General features: G+C 40.6%; 1 protein-coding gene across 1 annotated transcript in view; it reads left to right on the forward strand.

Annotated features, from left to right (window-relative positions):
- The window catches only part of WDR49 (WD repeat domain 49), a 70,126-nt gene extending 48,398 nt beyond the window's left edge, over positions 1-21,728 (forward strand). The window contains exons 10-19 of the mRNA XM_032776777.2: positions 424-554; positions 2,544-2,642; positions 7,568-7,726; positions 8,630-8,817; positions 9,237-9,434; positions 11,858-12,054; positions 15,088-15,197; positions 16,572-16,718; positions 20,690-20,858; positions 21,486-21,728. Of these exons, the coding sequence (XP_032632668.1) occupies positions 424-554; positions 2,544-2,642; positions 7,568-7,726; positions 8,630-8,817; positions 9,237-9,434; positions 11,858-12,054; positions 15,088-15,197; positions 16,572-16,718; positions 20,690-20,835 (1,375 nt within the window). The 3' untranslated portion in view covers positions 20,836-20,858; positions 21,486-21,728. The remainder of the gene's footprint in view (positions 1-423; positions 555-2,543; positions 2,643-7,567; positions 7,727-8,629; positions 8,818-9,236; positions 9,435-11,857; positions 12,055-15,087; positions 15,198-16,571; positions 16,719-20,689; positions 20,859-21,485) is intronic.
- Positions 21,729-24,573: the final 2,845 nt, after the last annotated feature.

A 24,573-nucleotide genomic window follows, 5' to 3' on the forward strand; every position in this document is an offset into this window, starting at 1 on the left:
TGACATCCCATGTATTTTGGAGTTTTTGACAAATGAAATGTCAAAATTTGCAGGTTTGATTTTATTGTATTTTCCACACTTTCTAGAATCAGTAAAATGTTTCATAATGTCTCAGCTCTGGTTAGTGTATATTCCCTTAATACTAATGCTGCAGGGAACAGTATGTTATGATGGGGCCAGATTCAGCATTTTGTGTTGGCAGAGTGATAGAACAATAGCTGCTAAAAGTATCATGCTTGGATTGTAACACAGAAGAATTTCACTGGCAAAGGAAAGCAAAAGGACCAAGCTTTTAAATTTTCCCATTCAAGATTATTAGAGTAAATGATTATATTAAAAAGATACCAATGACATTTTTTGAAGTGGTCAGATATGACTAGGTTCACTTATGCTTTTCTTTTGTTTTTATGTCTCTTTTATTAGAATAATTACTGTCTTCCGACTGAGCAACTTGACTCAATATTTTGTTCTGCCTGCAGAATGGAAAGGAGGAGTTCAGCATCAAGATGACATCTTATGTGCTGCGTTTTTACCTCCACATACTCTAGTTACAGGTAGCCTAATATTTATTGCCTAATATTTCATCCAGGAATTGGGATTTCGGGACATCATTATTATGCAAGGCCGACTCTGTTACTGCATGGGCTGGTGTAGCTAATATGCTGCTGGCTGAGGTACATAACTTACAAGATGTGAACAAATTAGAACTTCTTACGGAGACAGGAAAAGCACACTTTTAGTTCGCTTCTGTTTTATGCCAATGAATTTCAATTTGCTTCAATGGGGTTACATCAGACTCTCATTGGAGAAAAGGATAGGGAAGTCCACCCCATATTTTTCATATCTGAACAGAATGATTAAACCTAGATATTTTTCACGTACCAAAGCTTGAAAACATTTATAATAGGAGGCCCATTATCCTGGATTCAGTGGGAATTCTATGGAGGTGGTGATTGGAGTTATCAGGACTTAAATAATAGAAAAAGATTGAGAATAAATGGTTCAGTTTACCAAAAATTACATACACTAGAATGTTGTGGGTTCTTTTTTTGAGGAGAGGGCACAGTTATAATAAATTGATTTAAATACGGTGGCATATAGACTTATTCTTCAGTTGAATTCAGTGGAAATTTAATCAATTGTAGTTTGTGGTTCAGGAACAGCCTGCTACTTACAAACAGCTAAATGAGTTATTCCTCAACCCAGGTGGGTAGGGTTTGTGCTGAAGATCCTTGGTTTGATTGTTGCTGATCGTCGTGGGAGGACGGAGAGAGGGACGCAAGGTTTGGCTCCTTTCGAATCTGGTGCTTGTGAAGGATACCGAATAGCTATCCCTGATGACCTCTGTCCTTAGCATGGGCATTATCTGAGATGGCTAAGAAGTGTAAGCTTTGTGATATGGATTTCTTACTAGAGTCAAATTTGAGGCCATAAGTCACTAAATAATCCTCAGATAGTAAAATGCTTATTGCTACTAGATATAAGCCAGAACCTCAAGTCCAGGGGGAAGATGGTTTTATGCAAAGAGCTGAGAAAAGGCTCTGAATCAAATTTTTGAGTCCAAACCAGTGGTTTGATTATCAGTTAGTTAAAAAAACTGGGAAAGATTTATTTTTATTTTAGTTAGTTATTTATTTGGTTGGTTTGCATGTGGCAGAAATCTTGTAAGAGCAGCTAATTGTGTAATATTTAAGCCCAAGGTGCCTGACGTATAATATCAGCTCTCAAGATTTTGGCATCTTCCAGTCTCAAACTGAATCCTAGCTCTAGTTTGGCTTTGAACCAGCCACTGCCCACGTTGCTGTGGCTACGCAACTATTTTTAGTGCACTAGCTCCATGAGAAGCCAGCTCAGCTCCAAATGTAGATGTAGCTGTACAATGAACTCGTACAGATGCATCTCCGGTGACTACTTGTGAATTACCCCAGTCGAAATGAGAATAGCATCAGGTCCAATGTATGGTAAACAGCTTAGTTTGTCAAATCAGGGCAAGTCTGACCTTATGTTTTGTTAAACTGAAAGCAAGAATTAGAACTTCAGCCATCATACTCATTCAGTCCTGCTGATGGCAGATAGATTCCAGCCATTAGTTGCTGAATCTACCCAAAATCACAGGGCTCCAGAGTCATTTGTGTTGCTTATGTCTAAAGGTAGCTTTGGCTGAGGTCTGAGATCTGTTACTTTTTGTTTTGTGAATTGGTAGATTTTCAAAGCATTGCAGGGGATTTGGACACATTACAGTTAATGGAAGATATGCATCTGAATCCACTAGCCTACTTAGAAAATCTGTTAATTTTTCCATGGTCTGTTTTTCTGTAAAACCAGAGAAATGTCTTCTTTGCAGGAACCTTTGTAGGAGAGGATTAAACATCAAAAGGTTACAGATGCATGGGAATACAAGCCCTGCTAATCCTTGTCATGTGACCTATTACGTAAAAAGTGAAAATATTGCTGTGTTGGCAATAAAATACTTCTAGCTGCCTGAAAGATCAAGGTTGGCTAGTGAGTGTAACAATGTGTTGTCTTTTCTTTGTCCAATGCAGGGAGCTGTGGTGGTGAAATTGTTGTCTGGAATAATAGTACAGAAAATGCCTACCTTAAAATTTACCTGGATCCCCAAAAATCTCTGAAATCCAAATCGAGTGAGTGAGCATCTTATTGAAGCAGCACTGCTTTCAGGCTCTAGGCAAAACATACCTACTGTTTGCCTTATGCATATAATATTAAGTGTGCCACTAAATTACTGATAATTGAGTGGAGATTAGGGGGATTATTTATACCTTTGTCTTGTCAGAGTGACAGAAAGCAGCCTTGAGAGTGTACTTGCTTTATACACTTTAGTTTATTCTCTATACATCTCAAGGCTATTGCTTCTGTTTATTGTCACAGATCTACATCAGCATTTTTATATTATTACCTTCAGCAGGGAGCATTCCCTTAATTTTTGCCTTGTTCAGTGTTGGATAATAAATAATACCAATTGAACCTTGCAGAGGCTGCTACCCTTGAGGCTACCCAGAACCTGAAAACTTCATTGGGTTGATAGTTTGCACAGACTAGTGGCATAACATATATTAAACACCATGCCAATTGGAAATCTATAATTATTCCCCACTGTAATCTGTAGTACATTTTATGGCAGCACACATCTCAGTATAAGGAAAATGGCTTGGAAAAAACCTTCTGTGGTTCTTATTTAGACTTCAGGTTTTCTCCAAGTTTTTTTGGGGAATAAATACTGATATATATATAAAAAAATTCCCCTCTCACCCCTATGGGTGGTATGTGTCTTCCTCAACCTCAGGTCCTCTACCAGAGGCCTGGGAGTTTGAGGGCTCTGCGCAGTATCTTAGCTGTTCCTAGCACTGCACTCTTCTGGACAAAGAGCTGTGATGTTGTTCCTGGGATCTTTTGGAGCCACTCACCCAGCTTAGGAGTCACAGCCCCGAGTGCTCCTACCACCACTGGAACCACTTTGGCCTTCACTTTCCACATCCTCTCTAGGGCTGGTCACTGGCAACTGCTATATCTACAACCGGCTGTCTTCTGTCCTTGTCTTTATGCAGATGTCTGGTTTGATTAGCAGTACCGCCTGGTCCAGTCTGATCTGGAAGTCCCACAGAATCTTAGCCCTGCCTTTCTCCCACAACTCTGTGGATCTCCCATCTGGTCTTGGGAGGGTCTAGCCCATACGCTGGGCCAGCTTCCGTCACACAATGCCAGCACTTGGTTGTGCCGTTCAGTGTATGCGTTCTGCCTGCCTCTTAACATCCGCCACTATGTGTTGGACTGTCTCTGAGGCTCTCTGCAACTCTGCACCTTGGGTCCTCTCTAGTGGGGTAACCCTGCTCAATGGATCTGGTGCTCAGTGCCTGTTCCGTGCGCGATGAATCAGTGCCTCAGTGCCTGTCTTTTAGTCCAGCTCTTTCCCAGCCACTTGGTAGATTTCTCAATGTCAGCTCTCTGTCGATGGACCTACCCATCAGGTCTGTCTTGCATGGCCTTCTTTGCTTGGTTCTCCTCCATGTCCTGCTGTTGCTAGGCATGTCTCAGCAGCTCATCTTTGGGGGCATCTTACTGATGGCCCGGATGTTTCCAGGTTTCACCAGACAGTGGCCTTGAACCTCACCAAGCCCCGCCCGCCTTCTTTCCGGCTGGTATACAGTCCGCTGGGTGTGGACTGGGGTGGAAACCTCCGTGCCATTTTGTGAGGAGCTCCGGTCTTCACATCGCAGCCCTCCATGTCCGCCTTTGGCCAGCCTCACTATACCGGCAGGGTATCTGAACAGGCAGGGTGTAATCTGTTGATGATGTGGATCTTGTGCTTTCCCACTTAGCTGGATCTTTCAGGACCCTGTCTTATCCTTTGTGAACTTGATGTTGCCGTCTTTCCCTTGCCTCCGTCATCGTGGTTCCCATGTGACGTGGGACGCCAGGCTGTAGCTGGTCGTAATGTCTGCTATGTGCCGCTGGTAGTTCCACCCATCAGTCCCCCTTGACTACCTTCCCTCTCTTCACCTACCATTCACAGCCCACACTTCCCAGTCCCGAAATGACATCCCAATATCCTCAACGTGTAGTCCCGCGTCAGGTGGATTAGCGAGTCGAATGTCTCGGTCATTCTAGCATACAGCGTGATCACATCGAGAGGAGGTGGCTGATGGTAGTTCCACTCCCTGGAACTTTGTACCCGTAAAGCATTCCTTGTGATTATCTGGCTGAGGGGGTTTAACCTATGCAGAAACAAGCACGGGACAGTGCATCACTGGAATGCCGACTTGATGGGACACTTGTGCAAGCTGCCCTTGAGTTGACCTTCAGTGGTTGTCTTCCAATTTCCCATGAGTTCTTGAGGCAGGTCCCCTTAGTGTCCTGGTGACTTGTATAGCGCCAACGCCAACAATCCACGTGGTGCGCATTGATCATAAGCTTCCCTGTAGTCAATCCAGGCTGTGCTCAGATTGTCTGTCTAGATCTTGAGTGACTGCTCTATCTATGAGCAACGGTTGTTGTTCCATACCTTCTGAGCGTGCCAAGGTTACTGCCCATATGGTCCTGTTAGCTTGGGCTATGATGCCTGATAGGACTTTCCCATGTCCTGGGAGGCCAGGTTATGGGTCGTAGTTGGACGGTTCTTGTTCCATTGCAGGGGTATTTCATGATCAGACACTTGTCCTTCCTTGGGTGAGCTCAGTTTGGGTTGGGAGCCTGCTGCTAGCAGCTGGTTCATCTGTGCTGCTAGCGTTCATGCACTGGCCTGTTAGTTTCTTAGCCAGTAGGGTTGAATCATGTCTGGTCAGGTGCTGTCACAGCTTCTTCATGTTCTTTACCCCGCTGCGGATGTCTTATACTGTGATGGGTGACTGGGTTTCTGTTCTGGGAGATTTGCTGTGCCTCTTCTACAAGTCCTGCAGCCACTTTGCACTGGTTTATGAAGTCTCTGTTTCTCCCATATTGTTCCTCCCGTACTGTTATTTCTGCTGCCAATTGTGTGTGCACAACTGCAGTTGGGAGTACAATCCTTGGAATGGTTCTTTGGAGAACAGGCCATTTCTTTTTTTGCCTCTGCTTCTCTAGTGTATCTGCCTTAGCCGGTAGCCAGTGCTGGTGAAGCCTTTGTTTAAGCAGTCTTTAAAGGCTTCAGATGGAGTGAGGCCCTTGTATTTTTTCAGTAGCCGAGTCTTACCTTAATCTAACCCTTCGTATTCCACCAGCTGACTAACTGTCGCTCCGAGTCAACTTGAATCTTATCCCACACCTCATTTGCCAGGTGGGGGTACATACTGTGTTCTTCTGATCGGGGTGCCAAGCTCTCCAGGATACAGAAGGCTGTAGCGTAATCCCAGTTCATGGTTTGAGTTATGGTGTTATAGGGATTGAGAGGGCTCATTGGCATCTTCTAACCAATACTATTTGAGGTACTTTTTCCACTGAGCCCCTTGTAATCGGTCAGCAAGGACTGACTGTAGCTAAGTTCTCCATGATCTTATGCCTCAATATCAGCTCGCTGTGGCTCTGCAATGGAGGGGGTGCAGTGGAATTTCAGCTTCAAGGGGTGGGCCTGGCCACAATCCACGTGTTCTTTCAAAGGTCTCTTGAAAGTCTGGGGATGTAAGTGGAGTCTGGTCTATCTCAAGCTTGTGAGGAGCAGCTTCCTCTTTAACTATGTTGAAAAGCGTTGGGTAACTAGCTGTATCCAGTAAGGTGTGGACGTAGGTCTTTGTCCATCCAAGCCCCCGGTCATTCGTTTCATATACCCCCTCTCATTAGGTCTAAGCTGTTGTAGATAAGCATTCCATCAATGCAAGGTTCTCTTGTCAGCGTCCATCGAATGGTTTGATTCCAGTAGCCCACTTATCGTAATGTCCTGGTTCCCCCTCAACAATCTGGCAACGGACCTTGGTTAATGCCAGGCAATGTCCCGACCGGTGACTCCGAGTTCGCGTCACCTCATATTTGACGTAGGTGGTGTGAGCCGGCATGACTCTCCTAGTTCGTGTCACTCTCATATTTGAGGTAGGCAGGTGAAGCGTTAGGGGGTCTTTTGCCCAAGGACCCCTACTGGAAAGTTGGGTACCCACCGGGATTTGAACCCCAGTCTCTCATATCAAAGGACGGTCTCCCGTATCAAAGGGTGGCGCTCTTAACCACTACGCTATCCAGTCGCTTATTATATATATTATATATATATCTCTATCGTCTTGAAATTCATTTCTTACTTGCACATGCACTAAGCAGGAATATCTGGTGGACTGTCCCTTTATAATGAGCAAGACACTTCAGAGTAAGAATGCTTAAAATATTGCGAATACAGTAGATATGGCAAAGGAACTACCGGTAATGAGCTTTCTGATCTTTAAAGGGTCTAAACCCCAGAGGAGCAGATCTTAAATTGATGTAAATTGGCATAGCTGCATTGAACCATGCTGACTTTAATCAGATGAAGATCTGGGCCAGGCAGTGCAGATCATATTACAGCTGAGTGACCCTTAATGGTCCTGCTGTTCAGTAAACATTCCACAGAGATCATGGGTCAGATGTTCAGACAGTGTAAATTGGCACATCTGCACTGACATGAATAGAGCTATGTCATTTTATACTCTCTGAGGATCTGCCCCCCTTCTCCCCACCATAATTGGGGAAAGCTTCTCTTCAAATTGGTATTTGTTCATAGTACAAATTATGTACACAACTCATTGATCCAGCTGCTGGCTATAGAAAATGAGCTAGTTAATATAGTTTGTGCTCATTAAAGAGGAGACTGGAAATCTCATAAAGCCAGAATCCACCATTTTCTACTGCTGAGTAAAAACCTTATTCTGTGAATCGTGCATTGAAATCCAAAGGGCAGCTTGCAGGATAAGATACTGCTCACCAAGAGTAAGGGTGGCAGAATTTGGCTCACATAAATAGTTTTAATAGCATGAACATCCAAAAGATTTAGCTTGAATTCATAAAGTAACAGATAAAAAAAACTTGAAAACAATCAGATGCGAAGTGTTTTTGACATGTCTACTTATACACATAAATCCCTTTTATTGACTGTAATAGGGAACATCTCTTACAGATACTCTGTTACTACAACAGCAACTTAGATCTGCTCGAAGAACGTCCTCTAGAAGACATACAATGTCTGTAGCTGACTTCTATGATACTGACTCTGAGTGCAACAATGCTATTACTAAGCTTCTATTCCTAGAAGCTAGAAAGAATATTTCAGTGACAGGTACCGTAAAGTAATTTCTACACAGTTGAATCCTGGCTCTGTTTACTTTGCCCATGCTGAACAACAGTACTTGGAAAAGCTCATTATTAATAATGATAATTGATTATTGCTTTCACAGTTTCCTTTCCTTTTTGCCCCTCAAAAAAGACCTTACAATACTTCTCCTATAGCATGTTAGAATATTTTTCAAACAATGTTCTTTTGTTCTGCATTCATTCTCATTGTCATCTGAATTAATTTGCCCGAAACTCATATTGACAGTACATTTAAATAATCCAGTAAAACTGGTTTGTATCTGAAGCCTGTCTACATACAGAGATCCAAACTGTGTATTGATTTATAACCCTGGCTGTTCCACTTAAGTCAATGAGCTTGTACGGGATGCAAGTCATTTCAGAATTTGGTTTCAAACTGATATATGCAGCTCTGCCTTTAAGAAAGTCAATTATAACGTCTGCTGCTTTGACCAGGCATTTTCTGAGTCAACATTGGAAAGCATCTGCAGATTGATCTGAAACTATCTGGAAATCTGTTATTAAAAGCACTATTTAGGGTTTTTCTTTTCTGTATCTATAAAATAAATTGTTTGACCAGGGTTCCTTTTGAAAGAAAAGTAAAGAAAACTAGTTACATAAGGATTACAGTTTATCATAATATTCATGGAAAAAGGTTAACAGCAGGTCTCTAAAGAGTGTTTTTAGTACTAGACTTTGTTTTGTTGGTATTGCTCTGAACTGCATACCTCAAATACCTATTGAGTAAAAGATATTTCATGTGACTGGAGTTTACTGTGCCAAACAGTGACAAAAATAAAAATACGAGTTCATGCATAACAGAGAATTGCTTGTAATAATGAAAGCTGATGATTCTTTCTGCTTATTCAGCCACATTTCTGTGTTTTAGGTGGAGCAAACTTAGTGTCATGTGGAGGTGCTGGCTATGTTAGGTTTTGGAGTACCTTGAAAAGCCAGCTCATGGCAGAGTTTGAAGCCCACAGTAGAGCTGGATCCATTATCATGACCATTGATAAAATGAATCAATACCTCATAACGGGGGATCTAGCTGGATGGGTGAAAATATGGAATATACAGGTACAAGGAAAATATTTGATTCTCTTTTTGTATTTCTCATGTGCCCAGTTTGTCAGGATACATGCAAATAAGCTGGGTTTTACCTGTTTTCTAACAAAGGAAAAAGATTGACCAACATTTTCAAACTTAGGGCCTAAAGTCAGAGGGAGTCTTTCCATTGATTTCAGTGGGTGCTGGATCAGACCCTGGGGTGCCTATAGCCATGCACCTAATACAAAACCTGACTGTCAGAAGTGTCACATTTTTTCTTTAAAACCCAGGGAGAAGAAAATCTTAAAGAGATTTGCTCCCATCTTTCCTTCAAGGGCAGGGTTTGCCCCTTCATCTATCACACACAGCAAGCTGTGGAGCCTGCTCAGAAGATTTCCAGATCCAAAATATCCCCCTTTCTCAGATAACTGCCATTTCCTTTTCACCAGGACTACTGCCTTGGTTCCAGTGAGAACAAGGTAACCCAGCCACCTCCCCTGATAAGATCGTTTCAGCCACACGATGACTGTGTTACTTATCTGGAAACCTGTGTGCAAAACAGTTGCCTGCTCATCCTCTCCTCCTCTTCAGACTGCAGTGTTGTTCTTAGTGATGTGTATGGTACAACAATTGGAATATTTGGCCAGGTAGAAATACTTCTCTTAGCAACTCTTATGGGTAATGCTGGCTGACACAGAATGTTTCACTGCCAGAGAGATGACTTTTTAATTAACTGCTTCACTGCTGGTCCTTCACATCAGCTTCTGTACTGCCAGAGCAGTCCTGTGGGGGTCTGCCATTCAGTTTATCCATGTTTGCTATTTCTGTGTGGGACATAGCAGAAATATCTTGAACAGATTTTCTCTTTAGATTTTAGCATTTCTACCTGAATTCTTGTCTGGGAAAACAGAATGCAAATGAAAATATACATGTGGATAGGAAGTTATTCACACTTTTTATTTTAAGTTCAGAATGCTTGGTTTCAGTCCCACATAAGTTTTGGGCAAAGACTGAGTCACTACTGTAGCTGATCAGAATTTCCTCACAAAATGGTTTTTAGCTGGAAAATGATAAAACATTTTATGGAAATGTAATGCTTTTTGACAAAACTTTTATTGGGAAGGCTTCTTAAGTCCAGGGTGGAACTTCTGATCAAAACAAGATACTCCCCTCCTCCCAATAGCTGATTTAGAGCAGGGATTTGAACTTGGGTCTGCACAGCTCAGGTGACTGACTTAAACCATAGGCTACTGGCTATTCTAAGTTAGGCTTCTCTCAACCTCTCCTCTTGAAGCTGCACAATTTTGTACCAATGGGCCAGAGAGAAAGTGGTTAGGGAGACTCAGTTTCAAGTCTGTGCTCTGCCTGATTTGGAAAACTTTTGTAGGGCAGGAAAATCGTTTACTGTCCAGCTCTAGTCACCGCTGACTTTTTCTTACCTACCACTACTCCTGAAGCCATGTTTCAGCTCCAGTAGATAATATCTGAATCATGGAGACATGTTTTCTAAGAACAAATGTAACATTGTGAAACCGTCATAGCACTAATAAGAATAAATAATAATTGAATGCATCATATTTAGTCACTATGAGTGGTATGAGCCTCCCTGCCTAGTGGTAAGAGTCCACCTAGTGATATGGGGTAGGGGAACCTGGGTCCTCCCACTCCACTGGATTTCCCATCCAGGGTCCCCTTGAGCACTATAAAGCAGGAATCTGCTACCTGTGGTCCTGTGAACACTGTCCTCTGGATCCCTTCCTATGGCTCTGCTCCCACCATCAGGGTGTGTCATGACTGGTGGCTGTCCTTGGCAATCTTGGGATCTCAGCAGGCTAGGGATTTCCGGCTCTGTTCGGTAGATATCCCCATGAGGAGGCCTCCCTGGTGTAGTCCCTCTGCTGCAGTGAGTGCAGCTCTGCCTCTTTCTGCCTGCCACCCTGCTGTGCTGAAGGAGGACTCTTTTGAGTCCCTCCTCCAACTGGAGCAGGGCTGTGGGGATGGGGCTTCTGGGCCCAGAGTTGTTCCTGTGTCCTTAACTCTCCAGCATGGGGTTTATCCACCCCATTATAGTCACTCATTCCTTCACTGCCTAAAACATTAAAAATGTTACCAGCTTCTGTTAAGTTTGTTAGTAGAGGTGCTAGGAAAATGGATTTATCCCTTTGGGGGGACATTTTGGCTTTTTGAAATTAGTTTTTGTTCCAAATAAGAACAGAGAGTCAAAATATCAGAAAGTTTTGGGAAATGAAAAATTCTGAAAAAGTTTCAAATCAGAAATGCTGAAACAGAAAACTGACATTTTTAATAGAAATTATCTGACGTTGCTATGAGAGTCTTCAATTTTTCTGATCAGCAATGTGAAAAATTTAATCAAAGTATAGATTATTTGCACAAGAAACTAAACTATATTTTCAGCGAGTGCAGGGGGGGGAATTTGTTGAACTAGCTCAAATTGTTAGTTTTTCAAGGCAGGGTCTTGTGTTTGTCTCAGTCTCTGTTTTTATACAGTGCCTAGCACAATGGGGACTCTAATCTTGTCGTGTAGCCTCTGACAGTGGTGGGCAACTTGCAGCCTATGGGCCACACGTGGCCTGCCAGGGTAATCCGCTGGCGGGCCTCCAGACACTTTGTTTACATTTGCATGGCTGCCCTCAGCTCCCAGTGGTCACGGTTGCCATTCCCAGCCAATGGGAGCTGCGGGAACCAGCGCAGGCCAAAGGGATATGCTGCCTACCACTCCCATTGGCCTGGAATGATGAACCGCAGCCACTGGGAGCTGCAGGCGACTGTGAAAATGTAAACTAACTGGCAGCCCGCCAGCGGATTACCCTGAGGAGCCACAGGTTGCTCACAACTTCTTTATGAGGTACTATAATGTAAATAATATGGATCTGGATCCAGGGAACCAGTTGCTTACATAAGTATGCAGGAAAATGATGAAAATCAACAGCTGTCTTAAAACTTTGCATCTGGGGGTACTTCTATATGAAAGGGTTTTTTCAAAAAATAAATAGTAAGAAATATTTCTAATTCTGAGCGGCTTTAAAATGCTTTCTGCTCTGCTAATTAGGAAGAGCACTGGCGAATTGAAAATGCTCCTTCCCACTCTAAAGGAGAGCAAAATCAAGATGAAAATATGGGCCGAAGGGAAGAAAAGGATGATGTTCTAAAGAAAAAAGAAGCCCCTGTTTTTGGAGGAGAGCCATCTCCTAAACCCCTGGAACAAGCAATACTTGATATGGAAGACAAAGAAGAATCTGTAAACATGTAAGTAATTTATCAAAAGGGGCTTTGCAATGGCAGGCTTTGGCATTTTTTCTTTAAACTTTTGTTTTCATCCAAATCGAGACAAAAAAGTTGCTTTTTGTTATGTATGTGTTTATTTATTTATTTATTGTGGAACAGAAATTCCAAACCATTTTTATTTAGAATTTTCAAAATGTTTTATTTCTTCATTTTTGATCAAAATGAAATGTTTCTACATTCCCAAAACTCAAATGTTTCATTGTGCTTTGTTGCCTGATGGAAAATCAATTTTTATTTTTTTTGGCAAAATTGAAATTTCCCCACAGAAAATATCAGTTTTGCAAAAGTGTTTTTTCTGTCAGAAAATCACATACCCTTTGAAGGGACAGAGCCTCAGTGTGTCTGCACGGAATTCCTCCTGGAGTGCTCCTATGTTATAATACCACCTAGCACTTTCTGTTCATCAGTAAATCTCAGAATGCTTTATGAAGGGGTTAAGTATGATTATATTTTCTATTTTCCTCTATTATATTACTGTTTTATATACTTTATAACTGAGACAGAGAGGTAAACTGATACAGCAGGCCAGTGGAAGACCTGGAAGCAGAGCTCAGGTGTCCTGAGTCCAAGTCAATGCTTAATTCACTAGGCCAGTGTTTCCCAAACTTAGGATGCCTCTTGTGCAGGGAAAGCCCCTGGCTGGCTGGGCCGGTTTGTTTACCTGGCGCATCCGCAGGTCCGGCCGATCGTGGCTCCCACTGGCCGTGGTTCACTTCTCCAGGCCAATGGGAGTTGCTGGAAGTAGTGTCGGCCAAGGGACGTGTTGGCCCCTGTTTCCCGCAGCCCTCATTGGCCTGGAGTGGTGAACCTTGGTCAGTGGGAGCTGCGATTGGCCTAACCTGTGGACGCGGCAGGTACAGAAACCGGCCTGGCGCGCCAGGGGCTTTCCTTACACAAGTGGTGACCCCAGTTTGGGAAACATTGCACTAGGCCATGCTTCTTTCCTATAAATGAGCCCTAGCGTGGTGTGTTAGTTTGTTAAGCATTTTAAAACTCTCCATAACTGGATTACTTCCTGACAAATTTTATGCTGCTTTAGAGATATATTTTTAGACTACACTGTTCCTTCTATCATAACCATAATAAGCGTGCAATTCATTACCTCCCATTCCAAGGGTTTATATTTGTTCTTAATGCTCAAATAGTTAGGTGTATATCTCTGAAAAAATACAGTGTACTCCTAAATGTTTAAAACTTTAATGACTCTTTGTAACATGGACTGCGTCAAGGCATAAGCGCAATAAAATTAAACTGTACACAAGTCTTTCTTTGGCTTAAATAATTTCCTGAATGTAATAGCATGAAACATTTACATTAATAAAAGATTTTAAAAGGTTATATTCTTACACGAGATTATTAGAAATGTTACATAATGTCAACAAAGTATGAGCAAAATGGATTAAAATTAACAGCATTTTTGTGACAGATAAGATTGTGCAGAGCATAGCAGTACATTCTTAAAGATTAAAGAGCAAGTGATAAGTATTTATTGTGATGAGCAGCATCTTTAAGTATAATGGAGATCATTCTAATCTTAAAGCAATTCCAGCGATTTCAGTACAGTAGCTCCTGATTTACTCTGTGGTAAATGACATCTGAATCAGACCCAATATCCACAGGTTTTAATATTTTCATAGAAAATGAAAAAAACTGCTAAAAAATAATCCAGGTTGAACCACTGCAGTATAACAATGAGAACATACCTTGCCTTAAGCATGCTCCAAATGCTCCCCAGCAAAATCTCTGAGTTCAGTAAGATTGCAGATTCTTCTATTTTCAGAAACATACCTAATGTGTGCTTGGAGAAATGCTAGATTTCTCTTCTATCCTGGAGCAGAACAGGTGGTTTAATAGACTTCTCTTGAGAGATAGCTGATTTTTTTCAGAAGCACCTGAATACAAAGAGGTGGAATTGTTCCAATTCTAATTCTTCTTTACAAGCATATGAGAAAGGAGAATGACGTTTGTGTACTCTAGTAAATATTTCACTAGTATGTAGTCTTGGAAGCAATTATATCTTCAGTCGGGCCAGATGCATCAGAAGTGGGGCCTCTTAGTACTTATTACTAGAACATGTTGATGTGGTTCCAAAGCATTAAAGGTACAGGGACACTGCTTTACAGCATGTTCTCTTTGTAGACCTATAATATCATGAGGCTGTAGCTCAGGTAGTAGTTTATTCATAATTATTATTTTTTACTAGAATGAGAGTGAGTCTGGATGGAAAGTAGTGCTGGTCATAAAAATTCCAACAACGTTTCACAGAGAGGGTTCCATTTTTGCCAAAGTTCCAACGAAAACCTGCCTGCCAAGTTTCCTGCTAGCCCATTGGCCCAGTTCCTTGGCAGTCTGGGGCTCCAGATCTACAGCTCTGGGTAGGCTACAAGGCCCCAGAGCTGGTACTACCCTCCCTTTTTCAGAGAACTTCAAAATGTTGGGGTTTTGTTCCAAATTTTGAAATCCTCTGTGAAACAGAATTACCTTTCTCTGCCCAGTTATAGTCACAAGGAAAAGAGCTTACTCTCTGAGTCTAGGAGGATGGATTGGAGTCTTGGTAAATGGCCTAAAAGTGCTTTCTCTCATGGGATCTTAGTGAAAGAAAACTCTCATTCACTATAAAGAGATTTTTGCAATCATTAGATAGTCATTTTACACATGAATAATAAAAATGACTATGGGCCCAATCCAACACCCATTGAAGTCAATGAGAGCCTTTCTATTGATTTCAATAGACTTCTAATCAGGCCCTATAAGATTATATGTAGTCATATAGCATCTGGTTACTTAAACAAAAGCCATATGGAGCTATAAACATGAGCTATATTCTGACAATCAACATATGTGGGCACAGAAAGGTGTGACCCTTTGAACGCATGATAACATATGCTAGGCAAAGGATAAAAATAGAAACTGCAGGAGGAGACAAACTAGATGCCTATCATTTTGTGTTTGCATTTAAATTTTGGCCAAAAAGAGTCACTTGTATCTTCCTAGGATCAGTCCATGGAAAAAAATGATATTGGGTAAAAAATATAAAGAAAGCAAAATCCAGAAAGGAAAGAAACATAAGTTCTTCAACGGGAAAACCATGCAAAACTCCACTGGTAAACAGACATTTTGACTTCACAACCTCAGTAGTTGTTATCTTGCATATCTGTAAGTACAGAATCTTATGGAGTCTTTCCTTGGGAGCAAACCTGAGCCAGAACCAAAGGTAATGGAACTTTTCTACTTGATAGGAGTTAATAATGGTTCTAGCTCTCTTGCGGCCATCTTTCAATTAGAGTGAACAGATGGTTAAGGCGAAAATACGCGGACTGCCTATGGGGACGGGGGCGACATATTTTTTTTTTTTTTTTTTTTTTTTTTACACTCACCCCTCTGGGAGTTCAGTGGTAATTCGGCAGAGAGCCCTTCAGTTGCGGACGGTCTTCGGCGGTATTTCAGTGGGGGGTAATAAACCTGGCCACCAAAGACAAAAGCACCCGCTGCCGAAATACCGCTGAAAACCATCCGCGACTAAAGGAATCTCTGCCGAATTGCTACCGAAGACCAGGAAACAAAATATTGGGACAAATGGCATCCTGACCGTACTCTGGTCGGGACGCAGGACAAACTCCTCAAAATTGGGACAGTCCCGATTTTATCGGGATGTCTGGTCACCCTACTTACAATAGATGTCTACACTAAGACACAACCTGCTCTCCTGCAGAAAGAATCCAGGTGGAGATATATAGGTCCAATTTGCAGTGAACTCAATGAGCTACAAGATTTGTGGGTGGGGACACATTCATTTCTTACAGGTGTACTTTAAGCATCTCTACTTTCAAATTTGGCCAATGCAGCGTAAAGGAGGTTGGGGCACCATTGATTTGGTTGAGCTGTCCTACATAAATATTATATAATTTTATCAATTGCAAATGTAGTTTGCTTCAAATTACATTGAATTACATATTGAAGAAATAATTGAAAATCTTTTAGCATCTGGAATTTCACAGTATAGACCATTGTTGTTCTCAGTGATAAAACTAAAATAAGTGGGTGGCCCTTAACATTGTTAATTGTCTTTAGAAACCTGATCCATTTTCTTTGGTTTTATTTAAATAGGTAAGCGAAGCTATTTTTACTCTGTATTTTATGGAAGATGTTATGTATTATAGAGAAGAAACTGGAGAATATCCAAATTTACTGGTGAAAAGTGTCACTTCCAAGTGAAAACTGAATGGGTTTTTTCCCCCTTAAATTATCAGCTAAGAATCAGCTTTCCTGAGCTTTCTCTGGTTGTTTCAAATAAAAATGATCATGGATTTAATCTGTACAGCTGTGTTTACAGTGCTGAATGTTTCTTGTCTCTGAGTATTATAGCAGCACAAGTGGAGTAATATGAATGAAGATAGACAAGAAAAGTTACCATATCTTAGAAATACAATACAATGTGGAATTAATTCTGGTTTTTCAATAATCCTGCTATTTTAAAGGAACTTTTAGGTCATTAAATATTGGAGCCCTTGAGGCAGTTGTTGAAATGAACAAGCCTGACTTTGTTCTAAACCCTGACAAATACTTCAGGGAAATGATTGAGAAGAAGTGCCCTGAAAATCTGAAGCTCCCTACTCTTTCAGAAAGTAAGTAGACCTTGATTATATTCTCATTACTCCAGCTTTCAGTACAGAAAGGCAAAAATAAAGGTCACTAGCTTTTGTGATCTGTGAGAAAATAAGATGAAGGTAATAGAGAACTCTAAGATTTATTGCTTAGTTGCTGATCTGGGGCTTCAACACAGCAGCAGGACACATAATCCTATTTGAACAGCTTCTTATTTTGTAAGGGCTTGATCCAAAGTCTACCGCAGTCTATGTCAATGGGAGGTCTTTCCTTCAGTAGGTTTTGAATCAGGCCCTAACTGTTCATTGACAGGATTACTCTGAAGCATTCACTTCTGATTCTGTTCTTGGCAGAAAAGAACAATCTTATTTTTAACGGGTTTTGACAAACCGATCCTAGTGTGAGAGAGAGAGATTTGGAAGGCAATACCAGTGAATTTCTGCTAAGCTGATTTGTCCCCCCATAAAGTGGGATGTTTCTGGTAGTATGCTGAGGAGTCCCCCTTTAAGGAAATTTTCATAATACACACTGGTCTTCTTCCCACTGACAATCAAAAAAAGACAGGAGTTGACACATGGGGCAGAAGGGTCTCTAGGTAAGCATGAGGAACAATGCCATCTCTGATGTAGCCCCATTCAAGAAATGGCAGAAAGAGACAATTCTTCATTCAGCTTTTCGCACCCAACTTCTGAATCTTCAGATGGCTGGCAATAGCAAAAGCACTCATGAAAACCAAAAATTCAATGAAACAAGGAGGGAAATGGTGAGAAGATAAGTGCAGAGCTGACTGGAGAAAACATTTACTGCTATACTCTATCATTACAGAGTGCCCTTGGACCATTACACTGTGCTTTACATATTCCTACAAAACAATTACAAAATGGATCCTCAATAAAATAATTATTACATCGGACTGTTCTTTAAAATATATATGGGTTGTCTGTACCTCTTGACAACCTACACTTTTCCTTCCCACACAAAATCAAGCTGACTTTTTTGGCAAGGTTTATGTAACTGCTTAAGTGTTGATCCATAAAGAAAATTGGTTGTCTGATTGTTTATTGTGACTGCACTCTCTCTGGCACTTTCCCTGATGACTCCCTAATGCTTTTCCTTTCTGCTGCTCCTTCAGAAATGCTGATGTTGAAACATCACTGCTAACCATCCTACTGTAGCATTTAGGGCTTGTTGTAAAACACATCATTGTAATATTTATTTGATAAGGCTTATTTACAAAATTTAGCAATTTTAATGTCAATAATTTATGTTTATAGGTGAGTTACTGTCAGGTTTGTGTGAGCCAGATAGCAGGGGTCAATTGACAAGTATGAGGAAAGCATTGAGAGTGTGTATGTGTCGGGGGGATGAACCAATTAAATGAAAGCCTTTGCAGCTGAATCAGCAAGGCCAAATTTTGACCTTGCACGTCCATATTTTAATTTTAAAGATTGCTTCTGTAATCTATATCTTGAAGTTGGATTAATTGCCACATGAACTTAATTTACTAGTCAGGTGCCTGTTCCCAACTGGTAAAAATATCTTTTTTTCTCACAGTGTATGTTTACCAACCTACTGGTGTTCTCTCTCTCTCTCGCTTTGTCTCTGTCTTGCTCCTGTGAAAGATTCAGGTGTGGAATAGCAGGGTTATATTTATGTATGACTGATTCATTAATGCAACTGAAATTCATGATGCATAGACTAAAGAAGCAGATTTTACCCTTTGATATGTACATTCTATTCTGTTAACCAAAATAACATAAAATCATAAAAAGGAAAGAGTGGGATCCAATGTGTAATAAGAATTAAATTAGGTGTTATTTGGTAGGTACAAAAGTAATAAAACTAACGATCAAATGTCACAAACAACACTTAATAAATCAAAGTATATAATAAAGTGGTGATGGCATCTCGCTAATCTGGGAAAGCAACTATTAGCCAAACATGGATTTTTAAGATAGATCCTTGTTGGGTCAGTCAAGTTTGTGTCAATTAGTAGTTATGGGCTATCAGTTACCAAAATAAAGGTGAGATTTTTTTTTAAAATGTCAACAGTTAGGCCTTATCTTGCACATACTTAAGCAAGTGACTTACTGTAAGCACATTAGTAGCCATATTGAAGTCCCATGAAGGTTAGGCATGTGCTTGATTATCTTGTTCAACTAAGGCCTGTGCAGAAGTGCACCACTGATCTTGTGCAGAGTCCCACTGATGTCATGGGAATTCTGCCTGTCCAAGGCACTTATATAGCCCCCACCACTGTCGTATCTGACCACCTTACAACCTGAAAGTGTATTTATCCTCGCAAAACCTCTGTGAAGTAGGGAATTTGCTCACATGCAGAGATCTGCATGTGTGGGTCCACTTGCAAAGTCTAACCCTTACTCTGTTTGATGTCCTGCTCCAAAACCCATTGAAGCTATGGAAACACTCCCATTGACTTCAGTGGCCTTTGGATCAGGAACTAAATGCCCAGTTGTTTCCCTAAGGATTAATAACAACAAATCATTGTCAAGATATATTCACGCTCAGACAAATACCTAGATATAATAAACTGTAAACTCCAAATATATTCTGAATGATTTTAGAACTGCTCTCTAATTTCTTCAGAAATTTGCCAATTAGTAAATTACAAGTTAGTTATGTATTAAACACAGATAATGTATTAATTAGTCTTTTCTCCATTTACCTTTGTTTCTGGTTCTGTTTAATATCAGGATATGGTAAATTATTTAAAATTCTAATTCTTTAAATCATTAAGGATCTTGTCCAAAGCCCACTGAAGTCAATAGAGAGATTCCCAATGGTTTCAAGATGAAGTCAGTGTGAGTTGCTGATATTCAACACCTGCGAAAATGATGCTCTTAATTCTTTGAGCTATGTGCTTCCTTATCACCTACTCTGCATGAAGGATGCAGCTTCTTGATTAAGAAGCAATGAGCACCGCACAGTTAGTTTTAGTGCAGCTATGATTATTTTTTTGGTCTCTGCGCTGTTAACGGTCATTTGGGAATATTGCTCAATCCCTATGTATAAAGCTTGTTAAAATGCAAATAAACATACATCTAAGTGTAGTGATTAAGCCATATCCACAATCTTAATAGCTCAGGTACATGTTCTGATTAGTTTAAAATGATGAAGGCATCATCTGGGTAACAACACAGGAATATATAAAAGCCTTACCAAGTTAATGAATTCTTTGGGTGTCCCTTCTTCCATGGGAATGGTCCAGGTATGCCTCCCATCTCTGAGCTACTCATAGAGATGTTCTCAGGCATCAGGGTAGCAACTCAGTGAAATACTGTTTAATGCTTCATTTGGGTTGATTTTAATGGAAGGGACATATACATAGCAGAAGGCAGAATTTGGTCCTTGATCTTGGACTAGAGATCCCTGGAGACCAGACAACTGTGCGCCCAAATATACGATTGTAGAATACACTTGCTCAGTCATGCAGACAGTCAACTAGCAGTTTAAATTCTTTTGTTTCAATACAGGATAATTTGATTTCAGCTTTTTATGACCCTTTAGCAGCAGTAAAGAGATTAAAATAAATTAAAAGAAAAGTGTTTTGTTGTTTTGTTTTTGAAAAAACACAACCACCTCTGTTCTTTCTCCTCAGTTACAGGGTTTATAGTTTTACATCTTCAGAGGCAGACTGGAGTTTTAAGGGGCAGATCCTAGAATGAGGGCTTCATATGAGTAGACTATGTAGGCACAGGACTCCATCCACAGGGCATTCTTTGCAGAATCTGGGCCTAAATGCTTAATGTACAGACTAAGCCAAAAAAAAGAAAAGCAAAATGTAAAGTAATTTCCAAAGAGCCACAAACTTCTCTTAGCAGATCTGGAAGCAAAAAGTCAGTATTGTTCTCTCAGATTTATTCTGGTTTTGTTTCTGTTTTTTTCCCCCTCCTCTAGTGGCTTTCTTTTTAACAGTGCATCTTACCAAACATGTTTGATTTTTGATGTGAATGTCTTTCCTGTTTTATAGCCTTGAAAGCTATATTTGATGAGAAAAGCCTGTTCCCAAAAGAAATTCTGGATCGTGAACGAAAAACAAGGCAATTGTGTGAGCAAATGTGCAACGAAGGCAAGATGATAAGAAATAAGAAGCAAGCAAAGATGAAAGAAAAATAAACGTTCCTGTTGTTACAAAGAAGGTAAGTGCAAAGAATACCAGATATAGAACGAAGCTGACTTTGCCACAAACAGTTTAACAGAGTAAGCCCTACCTTTAGGGTCAAATCTTTCAGTATTTGCTTGGGACCTGCTCCTTACACAGTATTTACAGACCCTTTTCCTGCAACCAGGTACTCAATGTGAATAACTTTACTCACTGTCTCATTGAAGTAACAGGAGTCAATCAGAGCACTATATGCATGTTTGTCTGCAGGACTAGCACTTCAGAAAAAATCTGCCTGAAGTTACTGGCCATTCCACATGCAGAGGGTTGCTAATTTGGATCATTTTGCAGGCCTAATCCTGCAAACTGTTAACCATGTGATTTCCCCACTGAGTTAAATAGGATTATTCATGTGTGTAAATAAACTCTTGTGCATAAGTATTTAAAGGGGTAGAACGCTAGTTTTGGCTGGTAGGAGGAACTCCAGTTTTTTTTCTTTATGAATTTCAAAACGTTAGATAAACTCATGGTAAGAGTGATTTAAAGCAAACAAAATGTGCTCTATAAGAACACTGCAGTGACATTAATAAATAGTCATAACATAAAAACTAAAAAGACTTATAAATACAGCATATGTATAATTAACTCAACATCTTCCTTTCAGAGCTGTTTCTGATCACCTTGGCAATATGGAAATAAATGTCAGTGAACAATTGCACCAATAAGTCAAGCACAGGCATACAAAACAATTAAACTACAGACCTTGAATGCGAAGAATAAGTTTCCAGACCACTTTTATAGCTAGAAGAACTGGTACTCCTGTTTTTGAGTGTTTGTAAACTTTATTTTGTTCTTGAGTATAAATTTATTTCTAAAGAGAAGCAGTGTATTAAAAAATCCGACTTTTCTGTCTGACAATTATTTATTTACTGTAGCAAGTAGTGCCCAAGATCAATTTAACTGAACTATAACATTGCCTGCATCTTATTTATATAGCATCATAAATGTGTATGGCATTTTATAAAATATGAAAAAATTACCTGCAGCCATTTCACATATTCCACGTTATTATCATGGCTTACTGTGTTTTTATGTTCGTGCTCACTATGTGCTTGGTGCTTTCCAAACACTGAAACATGATCTCTGCTCTGAGGAGCTTACAGTGTAAGGATAGACAAGTGCATGGATTTTAGGGGAAAGGAAACATGTGTGAAAGATAGGCCTTTTCCTGCAATATCCTTGGGAGACCTTATTAAATTAACTTTAAATATCTTTGGGGTCCATTGTATGAATGGTTTGTTTTATTGTGGGCTGGGATTGTAGGTAACCCCTCGGTGGAGAGGGGATGTGATGTGAGACCAGGGTGTTCAAAGGACTATATTGAACAATATGCCACACAAAAATGCACTTTTGGAACAAAGTTTGTTAAATAGTTTCCCTGGGGAATCTGTAGGGGGTGGTGAATGCAAATTCCCCAGCTGCGATTATGCCGAAACTCAGCCCTTAGAAGCTGTGCCTTCAAAGGTGGGTCATTGTATGCTTATTACTTGTTACAAGAGATCAAGATCAAAGACCCAAGCTGTATAAAGGAAAGACTGAGCTATTCATTGTAGCTTTGAATCTGAGACAGTTATGAACTTGTAACCATGGGGGAAATCCAGATGTGGGTTTTGAAGCACTGATACCTATCAGAGAACTAGATTGGAGTTGGGGGGTAATCTTTGGTAAACTTTTTGTATATGTGTAGGTTCTTTTATTGTTTTCATATGTTTTCTTTATAATGCTCATACCTTAAGAATAAATGTGCTTGCTTAGAAAGATCTGGTAACTTATTACTGTGGCAATTATACTGTTTTTAGCCTCTGGGGAGAAAGCAAAGTGCAGACGCTAGCTTGTTTAGGCAGTCTGGCTTGCTGAGAATAGCACAGTTTAGGTAGGGAACTGTGCAGCCTGGGAAAACCACAATCAGGAGGGAGAGGGACATGGGGCTCTGAGAACCCTTGAGTGAGTGCCCTTAGTGGACCATGGAGGAGGAATATAGGCAACAGGCACAACATGCAGGTCATTTTATTTCACTGTCAGCACCATGGGAGGAGTCTTCAAGAGGAATTTGGTTGTGGCAGGGCCAGGGCACTGCAGATGAGCTTGAGCTGTACCACACATAGGTGTCCACGTGGATGAAGGCACAGAGGTGATTCCATGAAAAGCTGAAGGAAAAGTGAACAAGGCTGAGAGCACTGGTAGAGCAGAGGATACTGTCCCTGTCAAATGTGTGGTGCTGAATAACATGAATTAACTTTATTCTGATCTCAGTTCCACTTAAATTTCAGAACTGACTAGCTTCAAGCAGAAGCCAATTTTTTTTAAAAGCAATCTGCCATACGAATGCTTCTATAAATGGAAGGCAACGTCCTCCCATCCTTGTCTCAAAGTCATGTGGCTCTGAGGTGCAAGCTAGGCAATATGTTATATATAAAATTCTTCTTCTAAAGCTTGTGCAGTTGTGGTTCTGTACTAAGGAAGCCTGGCTTTATAGTAATAATAAATATTGGCACTAACTGTTTTCTCAAACTTCTTATAATACTATTTCTGTAATACATACCGGCTATGTCAAATGTCTGACTGGGGTAGTATTTTATCATTTTTTTTACTGGCATGCATTTTGGATGAATTGCGTAACTTGTGATGAGCCCATTCCATACTCAGGATAACTAAGGGTACATACATCTACACTGCAATTAGACATCCTTGGCTAGCCCACACCAGCAGACTTGGGCTAAGGGGCTGTTTAATTGTAGACATTTGGGCTCAGGCTGCAGCCCTAGGTCTGGGACCCTCCACACTTGCAAAGTCCTAGAGCCCGGGTTCAGCCCGAGCCTGAATGTCTACACTGCAATTAAACAGCCCCTTAGTCTGAACCCCAGGATCTTAAGTCACGGGCCAGCCGTGGGCTTTTAATTGCAGTGTAGACACACTCTAAAACCTCTTCACCACACTGTCACGTATTCCTTATATCTATTATATAATGTCACGGTATTTTATCACTGCTTGTTGCACTAAACTGTTTAGGCTAAAATTGTGCCAGCACTTATGAACTGTGTGTGTGAGGATGGAATAAGGAGCCTTCCCCCAATCATTGCCACAGCAAAATGGGGAACTCCAGGCAGAACTGCGCCTTGTGGAGGCAAGAGCCTCCCAATGCTCTGTACTATTCTACTACAGACTGCGGCTAAACTCATGTAACCCCCCTTTGTCCCCTTTCCCCTCCCAGCCATGCTTAAAATACAAACAGCCACAATGTCTGATGTATTGCAATTTGCAGGTGAAACCATGTGGAAAAAATAACCATTATTTCTATGGGTCAATTTAGGAGCATAGTCCATAGTTCTGCTTCAAATGCAGACTCTCTCAAGGTAAACTAAAAGGATCAGAAGGGCGCATTAAAATGGTGGTAACATTTCTGAGTTATGCTGTCATCCCATTAAACTGAAACACAGTTCTCTCCATTATTTTCTTACACAAGGCAAGACATCCCAATTAATATTGACACATTTTAGAAAGACAAATTTTCATAATAAACTTTGTGGCCACCTGTTAAGGGTTTTGGTACATTAATCATGCTGCTTTTCATGATAAACATAGAATCGTGTCCTTGTCCTTGTTGCCCTTTCTTTTTTGTTTCAAGGCAAACCAGTTTTTAAGTATAGTGTTGCTGTGAAGGGTGGAGAGAGGTGTGAAACTGTTTTTCCAGG

This window comes from Chelonoidis abingdonii, chromosome 8, assembly GCF_003597395.2.
Source record: "Chelonoidis abingdonii isolate Lonesome George chromosome 8, CheloAbing_2.0, whole genome shotgun sequence".
In the NCBI taxonomy this organism is placed as follows: domain Eukaryota; kingdom Metazoa; phylum Chordata; order Testudines; family Testudinidae; genus Chelonoidis; species Chelonoidis abingdonii.